General features: G+C 37.0%; 2 protein-coding genes across 11 annotated transcripts in view; one reads left to right on the top strand and one right to left on the bottom strand.

Annotated features, from left to right (window-relative positions):
• ANKDD1B (ankyrin repeat and death domain containing 1B) overlaps positions 1–2924 on the top strand; it is a 29439-nt gene extending 26515 nt beyond the window's left edge. For all 3 annotated transcript variants that reach the window (XM_084504114.1, XM_084504115.1, XM_084504117.1), the window contains one exon: positions 2585–2924. In XM_084504114.1, coding sequence (XP_084360240.1) covers positions 2585–2781 — 197 coding nt within the window. In that variant the 3' untranslated portion in view covers positions 2782–2924. The remainder of the gene's footprint in view (positions 1–2584) is intronic.
• POC5 (POC5 centriolar protein) lies at positions 774–27298 on the bottom strand. 8 transcript variants are annotated; one of them, XM_084504121.1, is made up of 13 exons: positions 26754–27221; positions 24310–24455; positions 24118–24217; positions 20054–20201; positions 12880–13073; positions 12303–12479; positions 10864–10968; positions 9796–9975; positions 8288–8450; positions 5051–5169; positions 4168–4281; positions 3170–3346; positions 774–1195 (listed from the first exon to the last, which is right to left on the bottom strand). In XM_084504121.1, exons 3-13 carry the CDS (start codon positions 24199–24201, stop codon positions 1046–1048), a joined length of 1611 nt encoding a protein of 536 aa, XP_084360247.1. In that variant the 5' UTR covers positions 24202–24217; positions 24310–24455; positions 26754–27221; the 3' UTR covers positions 774–1045. The 8 variants fall into 8 exon arrangements, with proteins under 8 accessions (XP_084360247.1, XP_084360248.1, XP_084360245.1 ...); XM_084504122.1 differs by lacking the exon at positions 24310–24455 and having other exon boundaries at positions 5051–5127; positions 27207–27298; XM_084504119.1 differs by lacking the exon at positions 24310–24455 and having other exon boundaries at positions 27207–27297.
• Between the last annotated feature and the right edge of the window lie 520 nt (positions 27299–27818).

The raw sequence follows: 27818 nt of genomic DNA, 5'->3' as shown, positions 1-27818 counted from the left end.
AACTTCCTGTCATGGCATAACCTTGTTTACATACTTGGAATATTTGATATTTTAACACTTAACACAGTGATCATCTATTTCTTGTTCATGTCTTAACTTAGTATGTGGTAGTGACTTGCTTAATGTTTAAAGGTTTTCCGATTGCTGAACAGATTTCATATATTCATATATATATATTTAAAAATATATAAATCATAAAAATACTTCATATTCCTATCTGTAAAAAAACAGTTTTAGCATATCTTGGAAGTATTGAAACATTGCCTTCTCTACCATAGCTAGCATTATTTTGTACTGAACTTTATCTATCAGCTTTTTAATACAAACAGTAATCTGTATCTTAGTCTTATGCCTAAGCACCCTCTCACATGCAACCTGCTTTGACCATGCTCCAGAGCATTACAAGAGATGCAGGCTGGTAAATCCACAGCATTTGGAATTAGGGATCCAAGTTAAATTACAAATTCTTAGGTCCTGACAAGTATCTATCAACTCTTGCAACATTCTGTGACATGCCTGAGTAATGAAAATGCTTAACATTTTGATTGACTCTAGTTACCTCACATGGCCTAAACCACATCCTGGTTGCGAAGGCCATTTCCCTGTTATTCTTCATTTAAGTATGCTATTGTAGCATACTCAAATGTAACTCAAATACGTATGTAAAGTACATTTAGTAAAAGCATATGTAAGAATAATAAATCTAATTCACACTCAAAAGTAAGTGTTAGTAACACTGGAAGTTAAAAAAACACTTCAGACCAAAAAAAAAATCACATTTTAGCCTTTATTTAAAAGTGTGCAAAAGATTATTTATTATTTAAATAAAGTGTTTATCTTAATAAAATAAGTTCTCAAATAGTTGGGAGGTAGAACAACATTTCAAGTCATTTTCCCCCTCTGAATGCTTACTATAAACACTTTGTTTTTTAAGGGTAAAAACATGATACATACTTTAGGCCTTGCTACATCAAATTTGAAAGGACTGGGAAGAGGTTTTAATTGTATCTTGATAAAACCTCCCACCAGTGTAAAGGATTTTCACTCAGTCAACAACTTTTATTGACTGAACACTAGTATGAGGTTGGCTCTGAAGCATTCGTCCAACTTGTCCTGCAGGTCTCACAGTAGTAGCACCAGAAGAATGGAGCACAGTTCGAGGATATTTAGCAGCAGTGGCTTGGGATATGGTTTGCTGAAAAGTAATCAGATACAACAAATGGCATTGAAAAAAAACAAAAAAAATCCACTAAAATAGCTTTAAGTGAGCTGTAGATTAAATTCAAGCTGAAATACACTTAAAAAAAAAAAAAAAAAAAAAAAAGCTCACTTAAGGAAGAAAAAAGGCTTGTTCTCTTTATCTGTAACAGATAATTCTCAGAACCCAAAGAAAAATGCTAAACTTCTGAGCTAACGCCCAGACAGAATTGAATCATGCCAAAGACATCAAAGGCAACAAGAAGGGCTTCTACAAGTACCTCAGTACAGAAGGAAGACTAGGAAACATGTGGGCCCTCTCCTTAAGGAAAGAGGAGACCTGGTTACCTGGGACAGTGAAAATGCAGAGGTACAGAATGTGTTTTTTGCCTCAGTCTTTACCAGCAAGACTGGCCTTCAGGAATTCCCGGTCCTCTTTAACATCTTCATCGATGATCTGGACGAGGGCATCGAGTGCACCCTCAGTAAGTTTGCAGATGACACCAAGTTAGGTGCGTGTGTCGATCTGCTCGAGGGTAGGAAGGCTCTGCAGGAGGATCTGGATAGGCTGCACCGATGGGCTGAGGTCAACTGCATGAAGTTCAACAAGGCCAAGTGCCGGGTCCTGCACCTGGGGTGCAATAACCCCAAGCAGAGCTACAGGCTGGGAGAGGAATGGTTGGAGAGCAGCCAGGCAGAGAAGGACCTGGGAGTGATGGTGGATAGTCAGCTGAATATGAGCCAGCAGTGTGCTCAGGTGGCCAAGAAGGCCAACAGCATCCTGGCTTGTATCAGGAACAGTGTGGCCAGCAGGGCTAGGGAGGTGATCGTCCCCCTGTACTCGGCTCTGGTGAGGCCGCACCTCAAGTACTGTGTTCAGTTTTGGGCCCCTCGCTACAAGAAGGACATGGAGGTGCTCGAGTGAGTCCAGAGAAGGGCAACGAAGCCGGTGAGGGGCCTGGAGAACAAGTCCTACGAGGAGCGGCTGAGGGAGCTGGGCTTGTTCAGCCTGGAGAAGAGGAGGCTCAGGGGCGACCTTATCGCTCTCTATAGGTACCTCAAGGGAGGCTGTAGCGAGGTGGGGGTTGGCCTGTTCTCCCACGTGCCTGGTGACAGGACGAGGGGGAATGGGCTTAAGTTGAGCCAGGGGAGTTTTAGGTTAGATGTTAGGAAGAACTTCTTTACTGAAAGGGTTGTGAGGCATTGGAACAGGCTACCCAGGGAAGTGGTGGAGTCACCATCCCTGGAAGTCTTTAAAAGACGTTTAGATGTAGAGCTTAGGGATATGGTTTAGTGGGGACTGCTAGCGTTAGGTCAGAGGTTGGAGTTGATGATCTTGAGGTCTCTTCCAACCTAGAAATTCTGTGATTATGTGATTCTGTTCCAGAGGCCAGGCTGAATGGCTGGAGCAAGGAAGATGTACCTTTGGTGGACGAGGATCAGGTCTGGCAATACTTGAGCAAACTGGACCCATCCAACCTAGTCCTGAACAACCTCCAGGGATGGGGCATCCACAACTTCCCTGGGCAACTTTGTCCAGTGCCTTATTGCCCTCTCAATGAAGAATTTCATCCTAACCTCTAAGCTCAATCTCCCCTCTTTAGTTTAAATCCATTCCCTCTTGTCCTGTCATTATCTGCCTGAGTAAAAATTTACTCTCCATCTTTTTTATAAGCCCTCTGCTGCAATGAAAACTCACAGAAGATCTGGCCAAGAAAGGGACAGCCAGAACTACTCTGCCTATGAAATAATTAATAAAGAAACAAGGCAGATAAAGTGGCAATGTTTACATCCTCTCCTCCCTTCACTCTGTAGTCATTCTACCCAGCCCAAAGACAGTACTGCACATTATTTTAAGCAGACCTCAAATCTGAGCCTTGTCTAATTGTCTCTTCATCTTGGTCATTTCTATTTAAAATTTTACCAGGTATGTTGCATTCAGAATATTGTTACAAGCATAATTCTGACTTACCTGAGTGACTGGATGGTGTTTTTCAACAATGACTGAACTCATGGGTGGAGCAACTCCCATCACTGCTAAACTACCACAAATTCTGTGTTTTTGTCCCATATCAGATCGGCCTGTGATTCGAGCAGTGATTGTTCTTCCTGCTTTCTGCTGAGCAGATGTTATTACTTTTGCCATGGGCTATAAAAAAAATAATATATATATATATTAATTGCTAACATTTGTAAATCTAGTATTTACAGTGCTTTCGTATGTCCACCTAGTTTTACTAGCCACTTGCCTAACAGAACATGGGACACTGCATGTAATATAGTTGTGTTACATGGGACTGAGTTTGCACCATCTGGTTGCTACCTGGTTAATTCTGTATTTTTCCACAGAGAAAGTGTTTAGTGTGAATGACTACTATACTATGGGGAGTAAGGCTAATCTGACAAAAATCAAGCAGGATGCATAGTTCAGCTTTGCTCACTGGCTGCATGCTCTACTGACAGCTGCAGGCACTTCTGTCACCCTGGCCCATCCTTCTAGCAGTGACAGCAGATGCAATAAGATGTTGCATCTAGCTCTATTGACTAGTAGTAAATTATCCAATGGGAATAGAAAAGGAGATAAATGCAGAGGATCCTTGAGACAAGTTAAAAGGATTAGCAAAAGCCACGTTTGTTGTTTTTTTTTTTAAGAACAACACTGTATCATATGAAACACCGGTTGTTCCTGTTACACTACATGTAAGTGCATATGCACTATTTTGTTCTTCGTTGTTCTTCTTTTTCTTTGCTCTAAAATCAGTTAAAACTCCTCCTAAGAAAATTGGGTTTTCTGTAACATAAATGAGCATTTACAAGCTAGTGTCTTCATACATGTAAGTGAACTCCATGGCACCTTCGTTGACTACACACTCGTGTTGCACTGAAAAAAAGTGGAAATAAAATAATATCTAAACTAAAATTTATCGTGATTGTCTTAAAATACAAAACAAATTAATTTTAGCAGGTTACCAGTTTTTGAGTTGATGTCACCCCAGATCCTGCAGCTGTGCTACTGATGATTACTGGAGAATCAGAATCTAGCCTGGTCTGAGAAGTGCTTGCATGACCCAGATGGGTAGAAAACTGAATGAAATCAGAGTTTAAAGAATAAGTATAACATTGCCCAAAATACAATTTTACTCCTCAGATAGACTTTTTTTTTTCAAATGTTTTATTACTGTTTTTAATTTTTTTGTTTCAAATGTTTGTCCAAGTATTGCAGGAAACGGAGTGAATAATATTTGATATTGTTAGAATGGAAAATTGGGAAAATAGGCAAGCATGTCTTCTCCAATCTAACCTGTACCCTAGTGCGGAATTATTTTACAGTCACTATGTCTTCAGCATGACTTTGTGTATGTCCAGAATTTTCAGGCTACTGGATAATTTGACATGGCAGGACAGTAAGTTGAGTTTCCTCAGAGTCCATATACATTACATTTTTAAAAAAGAAGTTTCGAGAGAAGCCTGCCTTTTTTTTTTTTCCCCAGACGGCAGCAAGCTTAGTTTCTTTGGCAAACAGGTGTTTAACAACTTTTTTTTTTCCCAGAAAGAATGTTAGAGAGCAAATTCTGCTTGTTATAGTGACCTTTTCTTCAGCAGCTTAATGCATTTTCTCTAAAATTAAAACAGCTAAATGTGAGTATATCAAGTCATAGCAACCATGACTTAATCACTTCAATTATATGATGAAGTCTGGACATACACATAGGTTTCTTTTTATCCTTAGACTGAGTTCAATTTCCTCCAATTAATGGGCTATTATATTTATCTTCAAAAAGCCCCAGGCCCCAACACAGGAAGTGTGTTTTCACCACTGGTGAATACAGTTCTATTCCAGGTACACACTTACCAAGTCATCCATCTGAAGAGCAGATGCTGGTGGAGGTGGTGGTGAGGGGGGATTATATTGTGAAGGAGGTAGTATTCCTGCAACAATGGCACCATTATCATCTCTCCTACTTCCTATATCTATTATTTGAAACACAAAGTAATGGGATCAACACATAATTTAGCAAACCCTAAGGGGAAATGACGTAACTCACAGCAAAAAGTTTACTATTCTTCTGGGATTTCTGTATAATTTATTAAAGGATCACTCTGTTCTCTATAGATACATCTATCTACACACACAAACATAAATCTTTCTGTATTTGACCCTTCTTTTCAGAAGCTTTTCAGAAGTATTTTCAGGGGGCTTGTTTCTGTGTTATGCCTCAACTCTTGTGCACTTGTCACATTACAGTGCAAAGAACTGAGGTTCTGAATTCTGATTTCCAATACTAAATCCATTGTGAAAGAGCTGCCCTTACACGAAGGGCCAAAAGCTAGTTCAAACAGAGAGCAATCAGTGAAGGAGGGAAAGGCCATACTGAGCTTCTGGCAGGGCATACGATCCTTAAGAAGATTCATTGTCAGGAACACAAACTGTTATTTTAACTTTCTCAAGAATGTACTGCAATTTTGTAGATTATGCCCAGCAACCACCTCATCGGCAAGGACAATGGCTGCAATACTGGCTATGTCATGGCTGTAGGATTGAGAGATTCTATGGGTGCCCTACAGTCCTCATCCCCCCCTCAATCTGGGTCAGCCTGATTAAGTGCAAACTCTGTTTAGGATGTAGATTGAGAGTGGGCTAAGCAGCAGCCTTCTGTCTCTCAGTGCAGATATCTTGAGGACATCAGATCTGCAGACCTAAGCACAGAATCTTTTCAAGCAGTTTCAGCCTTTTCCTTTAGAATACAAGCTTCCTTAAGGGACACAAAGAGAAATATTTTATTTTACTCTATTTCTAAGGCAGATGATGGTATTAGGAATTGTGCTCATTCCAGGGACCTGAGTGACACCATGGGACAGCTCCTTTTTTGTTGTTCTTTTAAACTAAGTAAGACAAATACAGTAAGTAAAGTACTTAAATCAGTACAATACTTGAGGATTTCAAGAGTGAAAACATGCGATAATACACATTTTGTACAAATAATGCATATATACATGCACTTTAAACTTAAACGCAGACAGGACTAATGCCCACTTACAAACCAATCTGATCTGATTTATGTAGTAACAGAATGTGAATTCTTGTGGCTCCAAGTTAAAAATCTTCTAAGTAATAATAATAAAAAAATCACCCACGATTAAATCAGCCACAGATTTTGGATCATCAACACTGACTCCAAATGCTATGGTCCCGTTAAAGTTGCAATACTTGCATACTGTTAATAACCTACTGATAAATCTGTTAAGGAGTCAAATTCTGCTTTTACTTGCAGTGACAATAGGTGGCACTGCAGTGTTTGTATAAATGCATAATTGACTGGCACATAGCATTTTTAAGGTCCACAGATTACAAACTAGAACAAAACAGAATAATCATCTCTCTCATGTTTTAAACCCTCTGATGTCCTCATCAGTCTTGTTATACCTGAGCAGAAATGCAAGTAAGCAGTTATTCAACTATGTTAAATCATTCTGTAACTGTCTTCATTAAAAGCACTGCCTAGCTGCCACAAAAAAAGAGACTAGCACGGCTGGGGCATGGAAGAGCATGGTATAGGAAGCAATGGAAGAAGGCAGGCATGGGACCAAGAACACCTGAGACTATGAGGTGTTACGAAGCCTGATGAGCAAATACTACAGTGACCACAGAAGATTATGCAGCATCATGCTGGAAACCTGAAAAACTGGGTGCAGGTGCTCCAGCAGTGTCCAATACAGCAAAATCACTAGGTACCACTTCTGCATCATACCAAATCAAGCAAAATGTTTGATACATGAAACCCAGAGATTGGTCACAGCATCTAGAGTTCATTTTTCTTTATTCCCTTCCCGCTTACCCTTTTCTTCTCAAGTTTACAGAAACAAGGCTTTCCTATTTCACACCACTCATCATCAGCTGTGAGACCCACTGGTAGTGAGACACATTTTTGTATGAATAATGTAAGATAAAACTTGAGAGAGCGGTTGTTTCTACACAGAGAAAAGTAGAGTACTTGGGTAATGCCCTGAAACTTTATTCACGATTCCTTGAAGATACTGAATTGATTCATTCTATTCCTCAGATACTGATCCTATGTTTGTACTAGCACACAGCTACCATACTTAGCCAATGTTATACTTGATTTCCCTAAGCAATTGAAGAAAGACTGTTTATGTTTAACAGGATCTGACAGCTACTGAAATAAGTGCCTTATATCTTCTTTATTTTTTTTTCTTCTTCTTCTTCACACCTACATTTAGGCCCTAAGATTTGTGAGGAGGAATTTCTCTGAAGTACTTCAGAAACTTCTGGTATAAGACTGTTAAGAGCTTAGGAACTGAAGTTACCTGTCTAAGGCTATTAACTGCTGCCAGTATAGCTGGTTGCTAAGACACACATGCAGGTGCAGAAGATCTGCTGGCAGAGATATTAATCTTTGATGTAGGCTGCTGCACCACTAAGATCATGCTTCTAATGCTGTACGCTGTCTCATTTTGAAGGTGTGAATTTATTACATCAGTAGGGGTGTTCAGCTCTTTTCTGCATAGCTACAGAAGCGTTACGAATGTGCAGCTGTGACTACACTGGTCTTTCCTGTTCCAGCACAGCACTCCTAGTAAATACAGAACCCAGGAGACTTACTTGCCCTTTTTGCATAAACAGGCAAGATTAAGAACAAAGACAGAAAAGTCTGGGAAAAGCATATTTGTTGCACACTAAGATTCCAGAGAACATAACAGGGTTTTGCAGTATTTTCCTTTGCCATAACCTGGGTGCTGACAGAATTCTTGGTAATCTTCCAGAGTATTCTAAGAAGCTTGCCAACTCTAGCTTCTTGTTCTGCTTTTCAGTTGCAGGTTACCACACCCAGAGCAAGGCCTGATGAAGGAAACCTGCTCTACTCTTCTAGCAGTGAGAAGTTCAGAAAAGTATTTCTTAACATATTCAGTGGGACTTTTTAAAGCAATAACAGTTTGATAAAGTCTGTATTGCCATTAAGTCCTCATACTTAAGAAAAAAAAGGAGAATCCTTTAAAGGAAATAACAAGACAACAAACAATAACAACAAAACCCACGAACTACCAAACCAGGGCTACTTTTTATACTGACCGGGATCTCCCCTGCTGTCCTTGCCCTGAAACATGGTCATTGCTTCCAGATTCAAAGCACATACGCCACGCATGAAGGCTTTCTTCATGGTATCTTCATACTGTTCTCTTTCACTGTGCAGTCTCAGAATCTCAGCTTTTGTTTGCTCCAAAGTAGCAGTTAGCTACAAAAAAAGAATATGGAAACAGCTGTCTTGTACTTCTGAATGCAAGGTATGAACGTAATTCCTCAATCAGCTTTAAAAGTCACTTACTATGTTTACAAAGAGAAGCATTTTTACTTCAGAATATCTTGTTTGCCAGGGATAAACAGCTAGTTATCTGTCAGTTGCTTGTACTACGGCATGTTATTTCTACTTGAGCAAACCAACAAAAAGAACACTTTTGAAAGGATTGCTAGACCCTAACCAACTATGCAGAAGCTTATCTTGCCAGATTTTGTCTTCCAGAAATTATGCATGTTGGCAAAGCTAGATACCCTCAGGAATCTAGTTTCCCAAAACACTCCAAAGAGTGAGGGTTAGAATACTATTTAAGCATAAAGTGAATTGTCATCAGCAATCCCACTTTTCTGGCCTTTGAAAATAACTAAAAATACTAAGAAAAGATAAACCAAGTTAATCTTGTAACTCACTACTTACTGATTTTGCTTTTTCCCTTTGTTGCATTTTCCAAAATTCATCATCCTCAGGTAGGGTTCATATTATTTCAAAACACAACTCCCACTGTTTGAAATGACTCATTCTGTTTGGAATGACTCAGTCACTTATCAGAAACTGAATTTTCTGAACTGTAACTTTAATTTTCCAAGTATGGTACATACAGCTGTATGTACCAGAGTCAAAGGACATTATTTCATTGCAACTGTGGCTGGTAAGTCACATTTGGTAAGAGTTCTTAAAAATTCTAGGTTTAATTTATTTCTGAAATAGAAAATGCATCTTAGAAAATGCTTTAAAAATGCATCTTTTTACTTAACAAGCACTAGTGTGTATGTTGACAACGTACCTTTACCTTAACCTTTGAAAATTCTTCAACAAGTGTAATTGGCAAGCTGATGAGAAAACCAGCCTTTAACAGAACGTCTGTTATAAAAAAAATACTGTATTCTGCATGGTCATTAAAAATAATAATAGTCTTGTATTTCTCTTACGACTTTGTTCTTTAGTGAGGCCTCAACCTGCATAGCAAATACTAACGGTGTATTCTTAGGAAAAAAGAATAACCCCTATTGGTGGGCAAATAGTTTTTTAAGAACTTGTTTCAGTAATGGTCCCATTTACTTCACCTGTGTGCACAGATCAGCAACATTTTACATCAAAGGCTGGGGAAAAAACATCATATAAGGCAACCATCCATAGGAAAGATCCTAGATCTCCTTATGTCTTTTCCTGTATATGAGAGCTCTTCTTTGCTGGAAGGTCATCAGTTTTTTCAAGCTTTCTGAGAAAGTGGGAGTGAGGCATTGAGGGAAGGAGTAGAGGAATGAAAAAAGAAACCTCATTTTACCTCTGCAATTTTGGCTTCATAATCATTGGTGAGCTGAACACAGACATCTTCTGCTCGTAGCTGACAGGCTTTTGCTACTTTTTCTTTCCATCTTTCTTCACTAAGAGAGCGCCACGCTGTCCATACTTTCTTCTTCAAAGCTGCCTGGAATTGTCTGTCTGCTATTCTGTTCGCATATTCCTTAGGAAACAAATAGAGCAAACTTGCACGTGTTTAAAGTACGGTTAAAAACTTAAGTACTTAAGAGACTGGGGATGGCTGTTTTGCCACATATTACATAGACCACAGTAAGAATAACCAAGTGACATGTTTGTGTACTGCTTCGTTGTGGCATACTGCATCAACATCTCAATGTTTCCGCCTGCACATAAGTTGAGAAGCATTACTGTCCTCAGCATTGGAAAACACAGTGAACTAGGTTACACAAAGCAGTGTCAATAAACCTGAGTCTACCCAGAATACGTACCACTACACAAAGGGCTTGAATATCAACTTGTCCTTTTTAACAGTCTAGCTTGGGAGAGGTTTGCAGTCTTGACATGGAATCCTTATTTTCTGTCATACTTAGTTTAGCAGGGTGTTTACAATGTCTGATACAATGCCCCATATTTTGCATGTGACTATCTCTTAACTAGTTCAAGTTTTGGCAATTGAAGTTTTAACTGTGAAATTGGGTGCCCAAAATGTAAGATGTGGTATTTAATAATTTCATTTTCTATTTAATAATTTCAATTTCATTGCTCAGAAGTTATTTGTTTAAAATTTAGAAAGATTCCCTCCTCACTTACTTCAAAATGCAGATACTAGTGATTTGTTGCAAGCTGATAACAGTAATTGGAACCAATATTGAAAACAAGTGTGTTTTGATTTTTTCCTGATCCCAGAGAGTATTCTGACAGCAGCATTTTTTTAAAAAGGATTGATGCTTTCAAACTGTATTTTTGACATTGCCTAAGACATCAAAACAGGATCACTGCCATTTCTTCCAGCTGTAACAGGAGCTGCACCAACTCTGACTTTTGAGTTCAAAGGTTTCATTTTCATTACATTTTTATTTTGCGCACATACCTCTTGTTTGGCTTTAAGTTGCTGAATCCGCCACAATGTAAACTTTCTCATTAACTCTATTCTCTCCTTCTTCATCTCTAATGCTTGGGTCAAGTTAGTAATGACCTGCCAAAATATTAATATTATTTCAGTAGTTATGATCTTAGTACGGTCAAATAGAACATAATTTCTACATCAGTTATTTTCACTTAAAGTATTTACTTTTAGCAGCAGCTTTTTACTAAATCTTCCCCTTACTCTAACCAAGTAGGAAACAACAATTAAGAGTTCAAATCAGGAATAACATTCAACTCTCACTGAGACTCTGCAGCACTTAATACACTTACTCTTTAATTATACGAAAAGTTTATTTGACTTGTTATTTCATCCTACATCTGCGGGCTTCTGTTCATCTCCTTACAATCATACATTATTGTAGCATAAGGTCAGAAGAATCATTAATTTGCAAGGAGAATTTTGATGCACCAGGAACTATTGGTATTATTGTTTGCTTTAGTGTACTGTTAATGGAAGTGTAAAGAAATAGCTTACCTGCAGAAAATTTATTTAATTTTCTGAATAGAATAAGCAAGCTAAATAGTTGCTCAGAAATAGAAAAATTAAATTAACAATGGTTAAACTTAACAGAAGTTAAAACAGTTAACCTACTGAAACTTACAGCTTCAAAGATCTCGAGAAAGATCCCACATAGGACTAAAGCTACCAAAAAATCTGAGGTACATTGATCTACGGGGCAGAGAATTCAGCTGGGGACTACTACTACCAACTCATATAAATAACAGAAGTAGCTGAGGTTCCCTGATTAAAAATTAGGCATGATGTAAATGGGATATCGAATCACTCAGCACTTCTGTACATTTTTTGCTAATCTCTTAAGCTAGATTCTGCCCTCAGTCACTTCTGAGCAATTCCTGTGGGTAACAGTGACAAATTCTTGGGACTCCTGGGAGTAAATTCCATTTAAAGGTATTTTAACTACCGCATAAAAGTTTTGAAGAGCAATATTTATGCTATCATCGAACACACACTGATAAACAAACAATACTCAAAAATTACTCTGAAATGAATGCGGTTATCTGACTAATAGTACAAAATTCCTAAGTTTCAATGCAGAATTTCATACAATTTCAGTCAAGACTATAATAGACATGTGATCGACCATAATAGATTTGTGATCTTCACATCATAAGTTAACAACAATAGACACTAGGTTTAAAATGCAAACCATGTAAAATATTTACTTACATGTTAAATTTCCATTGTTAGTAGATTATTAGCAACAATGATTCATTTTTTCACTACACAATCTAAATATATTATTTACTTCTCTATGTTACTAGTTGCAAGAATTGTTGTTCAAACAGATAGTGCCATTAAGTTGGTGTACTTTTTTTTTTTTAAAAAAGAGGACAATTTGATCTATGAAATTGAAATACTACCTCATCTTTTCTGCCTATAGAGATTTCATACGTATGTAGCAATTCTTTCAAGTTTTCCATCTGATTGGTTAATTGTCTCACATGTGCAGCATGTTTCTCTTTTTCTTGTCTCATTTGAAGCTTGTGATGTTCGATAAAATTCAGCCTCCATTTTCTCAATTCAGTCAGAACATTTGTCTGAAAAGTTAAAGGCACGACAATAGTGAAGTTAGTAAACTTCTCTCCTCCCCAATCTTTTAATCTTAACACACTCTGCAGTTAAGAAGGCATGAATCTATACAGTGATGCCTCTATCTTGCAGGCTGTTCATGCGTATAAATATTACCAGACAACTATTGAATGACAACAACTGAACATCCCTAATATAGAAAGTTAATCCAAACTTTTTTTTTGAAGTTACAGTGTTTGTAATAAAACAGCCTAGTGCTTACATATAATATGCAAAACCAAAAGAACTAAAACCACAAAGAAAACCAGCATTTTGTAATGCTATCACACTACAGCTTTCCCTACGCATTCTATGACAGCACACTGACATCTGTATTTTATTTTTAAGGAATCTATACAAAATAAATACCTTCAGACTGCCACTCCAGAGATCAAGTATATTTTCTATTTGAGTTATTTTTTCATCAGGTACAGTTAATTCAGTTGTTGTAGTTTCATTGATTTCTCTTGGAATATCTGTGGATCCTTGTGAAGATGTCTCTTCTGAAACAGGACAAAGCCGATCCATATTGGCCTCAGAAGGCTCCTTTACTGACATAAGGTCTAAAAATGAAACAGAGAATAAGGATCAGTACTCTGGGAAGGCTGACTGATCTGCATTCTGGATGTAAGTCAGAAGCCAGGCATAAACAAACAAACAAAAGAACCCCAAACATTTAAAACATCAGAAACCTCTTTTCCTCATGTACACCAAATAGAACCTAATTCAAATCCATGCCTTCAAGACACAGGCATATTTAAGCCAACAGTTACATTGTAACAGTAATCCAATTATAACTACTGCTCCCTTACACAGAATCTTTGAATGTCATTTCATGTTAAAGAGGATGATGACAGGAAGTACCAAGATGGAAAAAAAAAAAAAAAAAAAAAAAAGCACTGCAAGAAACAAAAACTCTCAACATGGATTCCTTTTTGGTTAACATCCAAGGTCAGAAATCTAAAAGCTTTTGCCATTTTCCATAATGAGACTGTAAACTCGCGAAGACAGTGCCATTCTGTTGTGCATTTGTAACATCAAACCATAGGTGTATTTTAATGGTGGCACGTACCTGCAACCACAACCTTCTCCCCAGTTCAGAGTTAGTACATAATTCAACTCTTTGTACTATTCCTCTTACAGCCTTTGATATGCTCATCTATTTGTATTTCGAACTATTTAAGAAGGGAAATATCTAATATGAATTTATATAATGCTTTATTCAGTTAGGCCTCACTTTCTGTTAGTGTGACTAGGTACCACTACAACAGAAATTAACACACCCCCAGAAGCTAATGGGCAGGGGTTGAGTTGCAACAGATTTAAAAGTGGGCTAAGACTAAATAAATTCATACTTATGTAAACACAGAAAATGAAAGTATTTAGTTAATCCATACAGAAAAAAATGTTAGTAGAGTTAACAGTTGTATAAAAAACTTGAAAGGATTGTGATTAGCAGATTCCTGGTGTTAATAAAAATAAAGCAGTATTTCAAAAGAATGATTTCCTTCTTTCAAAGAGAGAGGAACCCCTCAAAATTTTGGTGTTCATTTTTGAAAATGAGTATTGCCATTACAGCTGTTTTTATGGTGTATGACATTATTTGTTGTTACAAGCCATCAAAGATAAGTTTAACAGTTCATCACAAAGCAGGATTTTCAGTAGACACTGGAAATGTGTTTCCAATTTAACTCCAGTCAAGGCTGATCCCAAGATCACTGTTGGTGTTAGTTCCCTCAAAGGAAATGAGGATAGAAGACCTGTCTGGCTCATTTTCACTCCCATTAAGTAGTCTGGAGTTGCAACTGTAACACTCGAGCTCCAAAGCATAAGGGAAATGAACTGTGATACAAAAGCCATTGCAACTGCTTTTCACAGATTCTTCCAAGGTAAGGTACAATCAGCTTGAGCTAAAGAAGCTCCATCTCACACACTATTCCTCTAGACTAAATTCTCTAACCCATTACACAAGCTTAAGTCTATAAACACATTCCCAATAATAACAGTACAGGAAGATCTGGGTCTAGCTTTTTGCAATTATTTATGCTGCAAATGGGGAGTATTGCTTAGGTAATGGCAAAGTTTGAGTATTCGTTGCTTGTAACTGTCTCTAAGAAATATGACATTCTAGACAGAAGCATTTCAAGTAACCTTGGATCATCTAGTTTCAGTGATGAAGAATCAGACCGGTGTTTCACAGTATAAAATATTTGGCAGTGTTACTATGATCACAGATTCCTAGTTTTGTCCTTCACCAGTTGTTCTGATTATTGTGTGTCATTGTGTTCTTTCAGTTGTGATGTTGTTGTAAAAAGCATGAAGGTTTCTTTTTTAAATTGTTATTATCAGCTTGGACTAAAAGAAATCCAATGTACACAGCAGTTTCCAACGTATTTACAAGGAAACAGAACGTAACCAATAAAAACAGGATACAAAGCTTAGATCCTAGCACTGAAAGTTCATCACTTTTCTTCCTTTTTTCCTACCTTTCCTCCCTATATATACTGATTGTCCTGACTTGGCTTCCATTTGTTTTCATTTTACCACAGGATATACCTTACCCTGAATCCACTGGGTGTATTTCTTACATGTTTGTATGATTATCTCATGTAATCTACACTGGCCTTCCACTATTATCACAATTTTCTAGTTGTATATAGATTTATTCTTACTTTTAAAGCTCTCCTTCTGTCACCTCTATTCCTTACACTTCATTGCATTAATCCATTCAGTTAGTGTGCTATAGGTTATCAAGTACATAGAGCCATTCAAATATAATAAATATAAAAATATATGGCATGTACTTCAAGAAATAATCCCCACATGCATTTGCTCCAACAAATCTCTAGACTGTCTTCTTCCTTATAGTGAGGTAATAAAATTAGCAGTTTTTCCAGATGTCTGTTATCCCCATGCTAGTGGTCTTTTTTTCCTGTGCTGCTCTATTATCTGGCCTTTTCCTGGCCTCATTAATAAGATCTGACAGACTATCATGGAAGCAGCATTCAAATGCAAAAAAAAATAATAATAAAATTCAATTTTATTTATTTTAATATAGATACGCTGTACTTAGCTTACTCTTGACTTCATATTGAATGACAACTACTCAGCACCTTTTAGATTAATTTACTAAAAATGCCTTCTGGAACACCAGGTGTTCCAGAACTTGTGACTGGAACTCTGTCCTCTTGCACTTGCATAACAAATTGAAAAATACAATTATTCAGTGAATCAAGAAGAATTTATTTGGAGTTTAGCCAGATTCAGCATTAGAACTTGTGAAAAAGCAACACAGGATTTTCATCATTGACCCAGGTCAAATGAACTTCTTAGGAACCTGCATTATAAAAACTGCCAACACCTGAAGTTTTATGCTTCAGATGCATACTACGGATTAACTTTTTCTGCTAGTATATGCAAATGTTTGGAATACTAGGTGGCATGTAGAACTGAAATACTACATTTTAGGGGGGAGAGGTGTACTCAGAGAAGAAAGTATATAACATTATAATAGGTACATGTATGTGATCTTAAGATAGTGTTAGAGATTTTCAAACATCATAATCACTTACATACCTAAGGGATTGTATGGCTTTTATTCAATCCAACTCCTGAATGCTTAAATGGACAGCTTTTTCCTAATGTAGGCTTTGAATCAAGTTCTCATGGAGTAAAAAAAAGTAAGTTTTCAGTTCCCCAGCTCATTTCACTCTCCCCATAAATTATTAGATCATTTGTATTCATCATAACAATAGAAAAAAAAATCAGAATAAGGCAAAGATTTACCAATTCTTTGTCAGACTGGAAAAAATACATTTTTGAGAGTTTCACTAAAACTGATATTGAGAATGCTTGGTAGATATTCTTAGCAAGGTAAGCCTCCTACTATTTTAATGAAGCTCCTATTCAGGGTTAGTCTTTGAAAGATACCATGTACAACAGTCAAGAGATTTAACAGTCAAGATATTTCTGGACATAAAAGAACAAATTAAAAGCAAATTTCTCCTATTCTCAATGTGAATTTCTACCTGTTTCTTCACTATGGGGGGAAGCTTTTTTTTTCCTTAAAAAATAATTTAAAAGTACTTCTTTCTCTTGACAAGCAAAATATGCCACAGAAGCCATTTATTTTTTCAGATGATTTCAGATATTCTCACTATCTGTTATTACCTGGCACAGGCTAATGGTAGCAATTTGTTAAAATACAGGTATTTTTTAAAAATACTCTGAGTATTAATGGATCAATACTGAGGACTGGTAGACTGAAGAGAAGGAATTTTCCCACTGTTTGGGTATGAGTCATCATTACATATCTTTGCTACAAAGAATTTATTGCTCCACTCTTCCTCTTCTTCAAACTTAATTAACTAATCTGATAATGAGAAAAGGAAATTAAAATTTAGTTTCAAGGTTTAAAAGCATTTGGACATTGGATTGAATAGTGTAGAATATTTTATTCCAATTATTTTTCTTATTTAACTGGAAGCTTTTAGTGAACACATGCATAATTAAATTTACTGTAACAAATATAGGTTACCAATAACTGGAATTCTACAATCAGAGTAGGAACATTAACTTCAGTTTTAAAAAGCTGAGGAAAAAGCCAAAAAGAGACCAAAGAAACACGAACAACTTTTTCAGAAGGCATCACATGATATTGGCAACTGTTGGTCTCAATACCAACATCACATGGAAAAGCTGTTAGAAAATGCAAGTTTGAATAGCTTTGTGTAAGTGAAAACTTTTAGGTCAACATTACAGAACAGACCTTCATTTTGTTTTAAAAAGTTAATGAACGTTATACAAATAACATTATTTTGCTTTTTAATACAGCAACAGCATTAGAACATGACAGGGAAAGAATAAATTTCAAGGAGACTGATTTTTAGTAGGAAAAAGTAGTGATGCCAAATGCAAAAACAGAGCTACACACACACGCAAAAAAAAATCAACTGTCCTTTGGAACAACATGTTGATGTACCAGTACCAGAACTATAATATTTAACATGAATTTGGCTATGTTTTCACTGGTCATCTTGTGTCATCCATTAGTATCTGAAAACAAATGGTGTTCTAAGGCCATTAAAACTGTGGCAAACAGCACCCTAATAAGGGATAACCTTGATCCAACACAGAATCACAAAATCACTGAACTGTAGGGGTTGGAAGGGACCTCAAGAGATCTTCAGGTCCAAACCCCCTGCCAAAGTAGGTTCCCTGGAGTAGGTTGCCAAGCTAGGTTCTACATAAGAGTTAGACAGATGATAGTCAGATAACTTTAGAAGTTTAAATAAAAATGTAACTTTCTTTCTACAACTAGATGGTTTCAAGCTCTGTTTCAGGGAAATAAGACCTTTCTCTCCCAGACTGAGAGGAAGAAGAGCCATTTTGAATGGCTCTTAACAAAATTGAGATTAAAGTGAACATGTTTTGTTAAAGTGGTATAGCACTACAAATTTTAATAGTGCACTGTTAATGGAAGCATCATGGGGGCCATTAAAATATTTTTCTTGCCTCAGCCTGAGCAGATCAGGAGTTCCTCCTTTACTGTTTTTAAATCAATTTTTTCAGTTTGAAAATAAAGATATTTATTTTGTATTTTGTGATTGTAGATTGTATCCTTGCAATCTGCTCTTATTACTCAGCAACATACCACTACGATGGAAACTAGTTCAGAGGAGATGGGCACAGTGATGTGTTCATGAAGCTCAGGGAAGTAACCCTGTTAGAAGCAGTAACCACAGCCATTGTAAAGAAACCTGAACACATCTCAGCACTGGGAAGGACTGAAGGTGGCCTTTTTTCTTTTTTTTTTCCCCTTCTTTTATTTTGATGAATAGCTATATTAGCTCAATGGATCAACTGGTTGTTTAAGTGGCCTTAGTTAATCAAGAAGTAGGAATGTACTCCAACTGTGCTAGCCATATAAGCATGGGAGAAGCATAGAGGGTGCTCAACCTTATACTGAGTATAAACACTGAGCAAACATTAAAATATCTCTGAAGAGCCTGAGCTGGCTTTAACCCACATCTTCCTCCCCAGTGACTTGGGGATAGCCAGTGTCACGACAGGGAGTGAAGATACCAGTAACAAGAATCACGTTTGTATTTTGATCTAACCATATATTACAATTTCTATGCTGTACTTGTGTTACGATTTCAGTATATTGCTGTATCACTCTGCTAAATCAAGACTCTGTGTAACACCTAGTATCTTCAGGTGAGTGGACTGCTATTAAAACCAAAGCTTCCTTCTGCGGAATATCTAAAAGAACCTTATCAGAAACTACTGGACTCTTGACAGTAGCCACAAAATGATCTTTGGCTGTGCAAATCTTAAGACTGCTTAAGAGTTACCTTTCGCTAATTCTACCACAAAACGTAACCAATACTGCCATCCTCACTTTAATCCTTGCTTTAACAGCTTAATACACAACAAAAAGACAACACACGACTTCAGAAGATGTATTTAGTTTTTAGTCATGGCTATTTCTATTACGAAAGTATAAAATAAACATCTTTCAGTGTCTGGATTGTCCTTTGCTACACTAGTAAATTCCTGCCATCAGAATTATTTAGCTCTGATCAGCACAGCCAGTTCTCATACATTAGCTGTAGCCACAAACAACATTTACTCCAATGAAGCCAATTAGCACCAGGTTTACATATCACTTCAAAACTACTTGGAGTCTATCTGTAAAATCATCTACCATTTTATACCCCACAATCCTCTAAAATGTAGAGGAAAATCTGCTCTCAAGGTTCCAAAAAAGGAGTGAACAGAAAAATGTAGACAAGTATTTTTGTGATAAAGTGACAGACCTTCCGAACAACAGAAACTCAAGTTTTTCCTGATTTTAAAAGTTAATAAATTAAAGCAAAAACAGAAATGATTATTTAGTGTTTCTTTTGAAGTTAAATTAACAAAAGTTCCTTAAGCTAAATACTTGTGACAGAAACAAATAACATATAACCAGAAATATCAGTGTTAGTAATGCATCACAAGACATTAAGTTTACTCATCCCTGAATGCCAAGTAATAAAGTAAAATTAGAATAGAGTAGCTGAACTAAAAGAACAAGAATGACATTCACATAGTGACATGAGTAGTGATTCCACAAAGCCCTTTTCAGCTAACATTTCAAAACAATCTTACTTTAAATACTAATTTATCTATCACAGCAGTGCAAGTATTAGCAAAAACAGTTGTGACCTGACAAACTATGAAGCAAGGGCACCCTGTTCTGCATTATTACACCACCTATGTTAAATTTATTATTTTTTTTAAACCTATATTTTATTTTACATTTATTTTAACCTATGTGCCATAGTTGGGAACATTGAGAACTGTCACTACATCAATACTGTCACCTGAAACCTATGTCAGAGAGAACCCTTCAGTGAGTATAATATTCATAAATTTCTTCTTGTGCAAAATATACATGAATTGTGTATTCTTTTAAAACAGAAACCATAAGAAACTTAAATTTAAAAAGCTGTATTGTTGAATTTGTAAGCTTAACCCGTAGCTTTGCAGGTATTACCTGGAGTCTTACAGTATATGGCATCATCTGTTACACCTGGAAATCGGCCACCTGCTCTCAGGTCGGAGACAGGTTCTGACCACTTCGGGAAACACTGTTCAAACTTTGGAGTCACTACAGCATAACGAAGCAGCTCTTCATACTCATCCTGTCACAAAGTGATGACAAACAATTATAAAGCTACAATTACATTCCTAAAAAATGGCTACATGTAGGAAGAAGTAAAAATGGGTTTAGACAATTCTTTGTATCTTCATATTAGGGTGAATGCTAAGATTTCCCTTAAAGGTGCAAAAGTGAGCTGTTTTCCATTTAGAATTGAGCTATACCAGTTATAATAATTTATTTTTCTCTTGCTTTGTTTTCTGCAACACATTGTTTACAACTAAGCACAAATAAGGAAATAGTTATATCTTAAGATTTTGTTAGATGCCGATCTAGCAAAAAAAAATATAATAAGAACTTTAAATATGAACAAAAAGAATATAAATAGTTCCATATCATGTAAGCTATTAATCATCTGATGCTATTTTGAGCATTGCTATTACTGCAGAAGATTAAAAAAAAGTACATATTTTTAAAGCAATGACAAAGATGCTACTGAGCAGTCACATTTCACATTCTGTAACATTATAATTGGCTTTACAATTTCTTTGACAGCAATCATCAAAAGATACCTGATTATCCACTAATTTATTAGTAATATTAAGTATATTGTATTTTTATTTAGCTTAATTGTAAAATCCGTTCCCATCAGTGTTATTAATTAAACATTGGAAAAAAAAAAAAGCCAATTAGAAAGTATTAAACCAGTCCACCAGCTGTATTTTCTCCTTCACTCAATACTATTTTACTAACTCTAATCAGGATCCTAAAGAGTTCCAATGTCTGAAACAAACTGTAAATTGAAAAACTATTTTTGTCTTCAAGCTGGGGAAAGTTAGAGTGGAAACAATCAGTTTAAGGTATAATGTGTTGTTGAATCTACACAATGTTTATAAACTTTTAGCGTAACCCTTACATTTAAGTCAGTTCAACTAACTAGGGACCATTTTAAGAAGCTAGGTTTTATACATTTTAGCAGAATCCTTTCAGAATTCCACATCGCATCTTCTAGTCTATCATGTCAAAATTAGAAGTCTAAATAATTTCACATTGTATATGAAGCTATACAATATCAAAAAGATATGCTATGTATTTGTAGAGGAAGTATCACAAAAGCATTCTGTGTAAAAGAGAAAAAATGTCACAAATCAACAAGGTTTTTTTTTGTTTTTTTTTTGTTTTTTTTTAAAGATTTAACTCATGAAAGGTAAATTAAGTTAAAAGTGAAAAAATGTAGCATAAACAAATAAAACCAGATCAAAACCAAGACATAAACTGGCTTACTTTACAATGCAGTACTTTTCTTTATACATTCTTACCATGAGTAAGAATTGGATAATAATCCTGAAAACCACATGTTAATTGTAAGATAATGCTACATCTTATAGTATGAAGGTGACACGCATTAGTAGTTAGGCCATGCTTATTATGCACCTTTACTATGTACTTACCTAAACTCCTTGCTACAAGGTACAACCTTTTACATCCCGTGCTACATGAAGAGCAAAAGATGAGCAAATTGTTTTTAATGACATGTAGTCATTAAAAATTGCTCTTGATGCCCTAACATAAGCCATCCTGCAGTGCATGAGCTCATACTCCTCATACTCAAAACCAAGTCGCTCTTAACAGGTCAATGAAATGACAGAGATAGGTTACAACAAAACAAAACAAAACCTTGGTATTAAGCCCTGCTATTAAAATTTACAAAATTACTTAGTTCAACTGAAGTTGCATTTTACTGCTCCAATGACTTCAGTGCATTCAAATGTTTTAAGATCAAGTTTATAAAGAATATCTTAAAATATTCTATCCACACACGCTACTGATTCTACCACTTCCAGTACACATCTGTAGTTTTCTAAAAATAGACAGTTTAGATTCTTTGAGATGCCAGAAGAAAACAGGTAACTTCAGATAAGTTATTTATCCAGGAACAAAATGGATCTTTATAAAATTCTCTACAGCTAAAATTCAGCAGACTAAAAAAGCCAATATATTATTTAACTTAGTTAAATAAATTTAGCTAGTTTTGTTAACCTTAACCTTCTAAAAGAAATTATATATTATGCAGAAGATGTTAGAACATTCTGACCAAAGAGCAACTTAAAACTAATTCTTTCCCAATACAACAAAGACAATAACATGTCAAGTGTGAAAGTCAATCATTTAGAATCGCTGAATTTAAACACTAGCTCACAGTCTATCTTACTACAGACATTCTGAGCAAAATAAAGAAATCAAGTTAAGGCAGGAGATTTATTTAGTCTTTCAAGTTCTAAAACTTAATAAAACTCAAATAATCCACTACGTACACAAATATGCTCTATGCACCAGCAGACAATTTTAATAGGCAGCATCCAGTGAAAAATTTGACAATAAATACTTGTGAATTACAATACTGCAACACTGATGAAATGAAGTTGAACACAAATATAAAAGAAAATACAGTATCCCAATTGTAATCTGAAACTTGAAAGAAAAATATCAGTCCTGCAAACTGCAATTAGACGAATATAAGACAAAGAAATGGTCTGCTATATGATCTCAGTGTTCTTATTTTAGAATAGCGAAATCTTCCCACAGAATTTGGTTATGTGTGCCATTTCATTTGTGTTGAGTTTCAGGAGCCATTTATAGCCTATGTTATGTATTTATCATTCAGATAAAGACAGATTTGTAAATATACTTGGGTAAACAAAGATAGAAGTAGTATTTAAAATTCACAGAAACATCTAAAAACAAGTCATCCAACTGAAATTAGGCAGCTGCTGAGATTTACAGCAATAATCACATCTTCAGCAAACCCAAATCCTTTTCAAATCCAGTTCACTGCAGTAAGAGTGCTGCATGTGAGAACTAAATCGCTGACAGACTAGAAATGTACTCAGTAGCAAAGTGGCCACTCAATAATACCACTCTGCTTTATCATTCTCTACAAGTTAAACTTAGAGCCTCTCAGACAACCCCATTACATAAGAAGATTCTGGTCTTTCAGAATTTGTTGCACAATGACTTTATCCTGTTTTCCAATGACAAAAGTCATTGGAAACACTATGAATTATGATTGATGAATATAGATCAAGAAAACTTACCTATGAGATATGACCACAAACAGAGAAGCATATGAACTACACATATGAATTACCCACAAAGAGTTAGTTTAAAAGGGACAAAGTCAGGAGGAAAAAATAATTTAATGATGCTTCAGCTGTATGTGCCCATTCCACCAGGTGACAGAATTAGAGCTACATTTATACAAGGCAACCAGCAAAACTTCTTATTGCCAAAATTAACCATTTTTGGACAGAACACTAGCTAAGAAAAAAAAAATCCACAAAGTACTCAAATAGTAATAACCAACTATTAAAAAATTAAGGATGAAAAGTTACTGCTTTTGAGAGGATAGGACGGTTTTTATCCAGTATCTCTGCATCCTTTGAAAAGGATATTGAGCCCAGAAAAACACACCCCTATGCATATTACAGCTCTGGCATATTTTGACATATTTTATGCAGGAAACAAATGAATATACATGCATTTCCTTCCATCATGTAAGAAACCTCATGTAGCTACACTTCATCCCTCAGAAATACTGGGTTTATACCCTACTTTGTCAAATGTATGCCTCTTGTTAAAACTTAACATATAAAAACTGATACTAGAAAGAAGATAAGGAAGGTATATTATTTTACTTGTAATGATCATTGATTAATCTCTTAAGGTTAGATGTGAATTCACAGAAATTGAAATTTCTTGGGAAATTCACAAAGGAATCCAAATGAATATATTTTAATCTCACATTTTACTTTTGTCTAATTCGCTGCATTCACCAACATTTACTTTACTGCCCAACTAAAACATAATAGAGATGAAAATTTTGTTAGATATCCTCATAATTACACATTTCCAAATAAAATGTTGTAACAGTGAACCAGATGAGGTTGCTTCTTTCCTACCTGAAGATCTGAAGAAACAGAACTGCCCCGAACTGAGTCTTTTGGTAAAACTGGACTTGTGCTTTTCTCCTCATCTGATGACATCCTGCACAAAGTTAGTCTATAAAACAGTAGAAGCTCAACTTCACTTTTTAATTCCAAGGCGTTTACTCATGTTTTTCACAGAAACTCAGATTCTGTTGTAGCAACTACCTCAATGTGCATTGCTGGGGTAACCTGGATGTGTCCTCATTATATGCATCTCTATGAGCACAGACCGGAAGCTATTGAATTGTCTTATCCAAACCACACTCAAAAGCATTAAGACTTTCATTGACTGAGTTCATTTTATTGACTTTCTAAATAAAACGATGGAAAACCCAAAAGAAACAAGTCAGTCAATAGAGAATAACAGAAAATTGTTATGAGTTTAATACCTAATGCTTCATGTAACGCAAAATAAAATTTTACATTAAACATATTGTATTATATAAACATAACTAGAATATGCTCATGGAGAAAAGTTAAAACAGACATATAAAGAATGAGAAAAGACTTAATTTACATATACAGTCCTGTGTCAATTCTTAATTATATTGTTTGGAGCTTATTAGCTTGTTTCAGTACAAAATTCCTACGGAGTTCCACAGCAATGTCTATATTCTACTGTAATTTTCTCCCACACTCCAAGCCGAGATGATGCCCTGATCACTTCAGTTCAATACCTTGAAGCCTTCTCTTAATCATCATCGTCTGTCTCCCTCCACCTTTTCAATTCTGCTTCAGTTGCTGCCTTGTAGGCCCAGGAGGACAGACAGATATTGCAAGCACAGGTAGTGCCTTAGGTTCATGTAACGCCAACTATTCCAACAATATCTAAGCAATATAGTGAAGTATTCTTTGGGGATAAGGGAAGCAGGTAATTTTGTAGAAATGTTAAGGAACTTAAGGACATTCTGAAAAATCTATATATCTTTTAGTCTACTACAGCCTTGATATTAAACTCCAATGAAGAACTGAAGCTCTTTTGGGAAAACTTGATAGAATATGGGGAATAAACTCCAAAGGACATGGAGGGATGGAAGGAAATGAAAGGAGTTACAGAATCGAATGGGAACTCACTATTAAGCAAAGAGAATTCATTAATGAACAAATGGCATAGTAGTATAGTTGCCTGATAAATGTGAAAAGCAGTCACCTGACACATTTCAACAGAGAGTTGTCAGCAGAGTATGCCTGGGAAGACCACCACCATACATAATAAGAGGAGCAGGGTACTTGTTCAGTATAGCTAACAACCATGCAGGTTTAAAATTAGTTTTAGGAGACCTTTAAAACTGTCAATCATAATATTCTCAGTTGTTTACTAAACAGATGCATTTTCTGACAGAAATGTTATTTTTAAATTGCTAGTTGTACTGTCATTAAATCAATGGGAAATATCCTCCTTAAGCAATGATATCACATTTCAAAACATCAAAAAAAAAAAAAAGGCAATAAACTCAGCTCTCTATATGGGAATACAGGTAGAAGTTAATTGTCTCAGTTCTTTGAGTTACTCTAGACATTAATTCTTCCTGCAGCATGGATAAGCATCTATGACTACTAGGAGGCCAACTAAGTTTCACGTGAACACCGATGAGCCTAATGAAGTGGAAAAAGGGTCACTCTTAGGTCACTTCTGCAAAGTTTGTTCATTAATTTAAGACTACTGTTCTGACTTATTTTCAGCCTTCTGAGATTGTACCCTTAACACTCAGTCTAGCATATATAATTCTCTGCATATCATAGAAACTATGCTCAAGTTTGTGGTCCTCCAAAACTCAGCAGGTTCCTTTGACACAAGTAACGTTTACCTTTCCATTCTATGCTGCTCTCCAAAGTTAAAAGTGCAGCTTATCTATTTGATGCCACCTTGTGAGAGTCACTGTCAACTCAAGCTCAGTGTGCTTGACTTCCCTTACTATCCCTTTTCTTTATTCCTGTGGGCTAGGCCTCCACTGTGCCCATCAGGTCTCCAGCTTGACTGCCTTTACCAACTTGAATATCACTTTAGATTCTCACTACCAGTTTACTGCTTAAATTTTCAGCTTTCCTCACAACATTTGTTTTCCCTATCTGTACCTCCTATATTCCTGCCTATAGTCCAAATTTTAATTGTGGTTATTGCAACATTCCTGTACAAACCCCAATAAACTCAGAATTCTAGAGATCTGCTTACATAGAGAGGAACAGATCAGATTACTATGAGAGCATGAGCACACTTGTTTTAAGCTGACATTTGCAGGTGTCATTGCCAATTCATGCCAAGAATAAGTTATCTGCTTTGACCTGATCAAGAAAATACTGGACAAGTTTCAAAACCAGACATCTGTCAAGGGGTATTAGGTGAGACATCAATAAAGTGATTTGCTGAGATTTAAATAACTAGGTGGCTGGCTACTGGTGAGAGGACCATCTTTGTGCTTACTGTGTTCTCATCTTCCCCAACCACTTGCCAACACACCTATATATAACTTAATTAAAGCACGACTGCTGTTAGCAGTGCTAATTTCCTCCAAACCACACGCGTATAAATAAAATGCTAAGGCAGCTACTTTCAGGATCAGGACCCAACTTTGAAGGTCTCTGGTCTGTCTCAACATGGCTGTTCTTACCATTAAGTATCAATTCCTCGACCCGCGCTTGGAACTTTGTGCTTTTGAGTTTGTTTTTTTGACAAGGAGCGTTGCTTTCCAAATAATTTAACACTGCCTTCAGATCAGGGTGCTCCACCCCAGGTGCGGGCTCCGCTCCTCACAGGGCCCCTTTCAACTCGCAAGCACGAAGCAGCACCGCTCAGCCCGCGTTCTCAAGCGGCTCCGCAGCCTCACCCGACGCCTGCAGAGGCGGCAGGGGGCGGACAGCGCGGCGCCAAACAGCGAAACCAAGGCCACGCCGTGGGGCGCCGCGCACAGACCTGGGAGGCACACGGCTGGGCAGCCAGGAGGGCGTACAACTCCGTGCGTGAGCTGATTTTTACATTTTTCCCCCCAAAGCAGAGCCTCCAACGCAGCCAGGCCAACCCCCGGCGGCGCAGCGCCCCGGCCGCCCCCTCGCTCCCCTCTCACCTGCGGGCAACTGCCGCAGCCGGCCGTTGGACGCGACGGTTTCAAACTACCGCAGCGGAAGAAGAAGCGCCCCTCCGATTGGCTCAGCCCGCTTATGCAAAGCACTCTCTGATTGGGCAGCTTGGTGGGAAACGGCCAATTAGACGGCGCGCCGGCCCCCGCCCCCCGCTGCCTCTCGGAGGCTGCCGCGCGCTGATTGGCCGGCGGCGCTCCCGGGGCTGCGGCGCGGGAAGTGGGCGGCCGTTGGTGGCGGGGGGGCGGCCGCTGGGTGGGGAGGGGGCGGTGCTGAGGGGGCCGCGGGCGGGGGGGCGGTCTCGTGGTACCTTTTTGGGGTCGAGGGGTGCTCACGGAAAGACTGTTTTTAAATTTTTTTTTCCTGGTTGGAGAATTGCTGCCGAAAGATATTTTTGTGTTAAGCGAATTTAAAATAAATAAAATAAAATAAAATAATTGTTGGAACTCCTTCATTCGTAAACGTTTCCAGTTACACCAATGCACCAAGCTAGAGGAAATTCCCTAAATGGCTGCTTTAAGCGGTTGGTGCAGTGATGTTATGAATCACGGAATCACAGAATCGTCTAGGTTGGAAGACACCTCCAAAATCACCGAGTC

Source organism: Aythya ferina, assembly GCF_964211825.1.
Source record: "Aythya ferina genome assembly, chromosome: Z".
NCBI lineage: Eukaryota > Metazoa > Chordata > Aves > Anseriformes > Anatidae > Aythya > Aythya ferina.
This window is presented reverse-complemented; position numbering and strand designations above follow the sequence as displayed.

Coding starts and splice junctions, on each gene's coding strand:
- POC5 (XM_084504119.1), bottom strand. CDS start 24,201: ATGTCATCAGATGAGGAGAAAAGCACAAGTCCAGTTTTACCAAAAGAC. Junction 9,976..10,863: donor AACTTAAAGCCAAACAAGAG/GTATGTGCGCAA, acceptor TTGTTTCCTAAG/GAATATGCGAACAGAATAGC. Junction 8,451..9,795: donor ATGAAGCCAAAATTGCAGAG/GTAAAATGAGGT, acceptor CTTTTTTTGTAG/CTAACTGCTACTTTGGAGCA.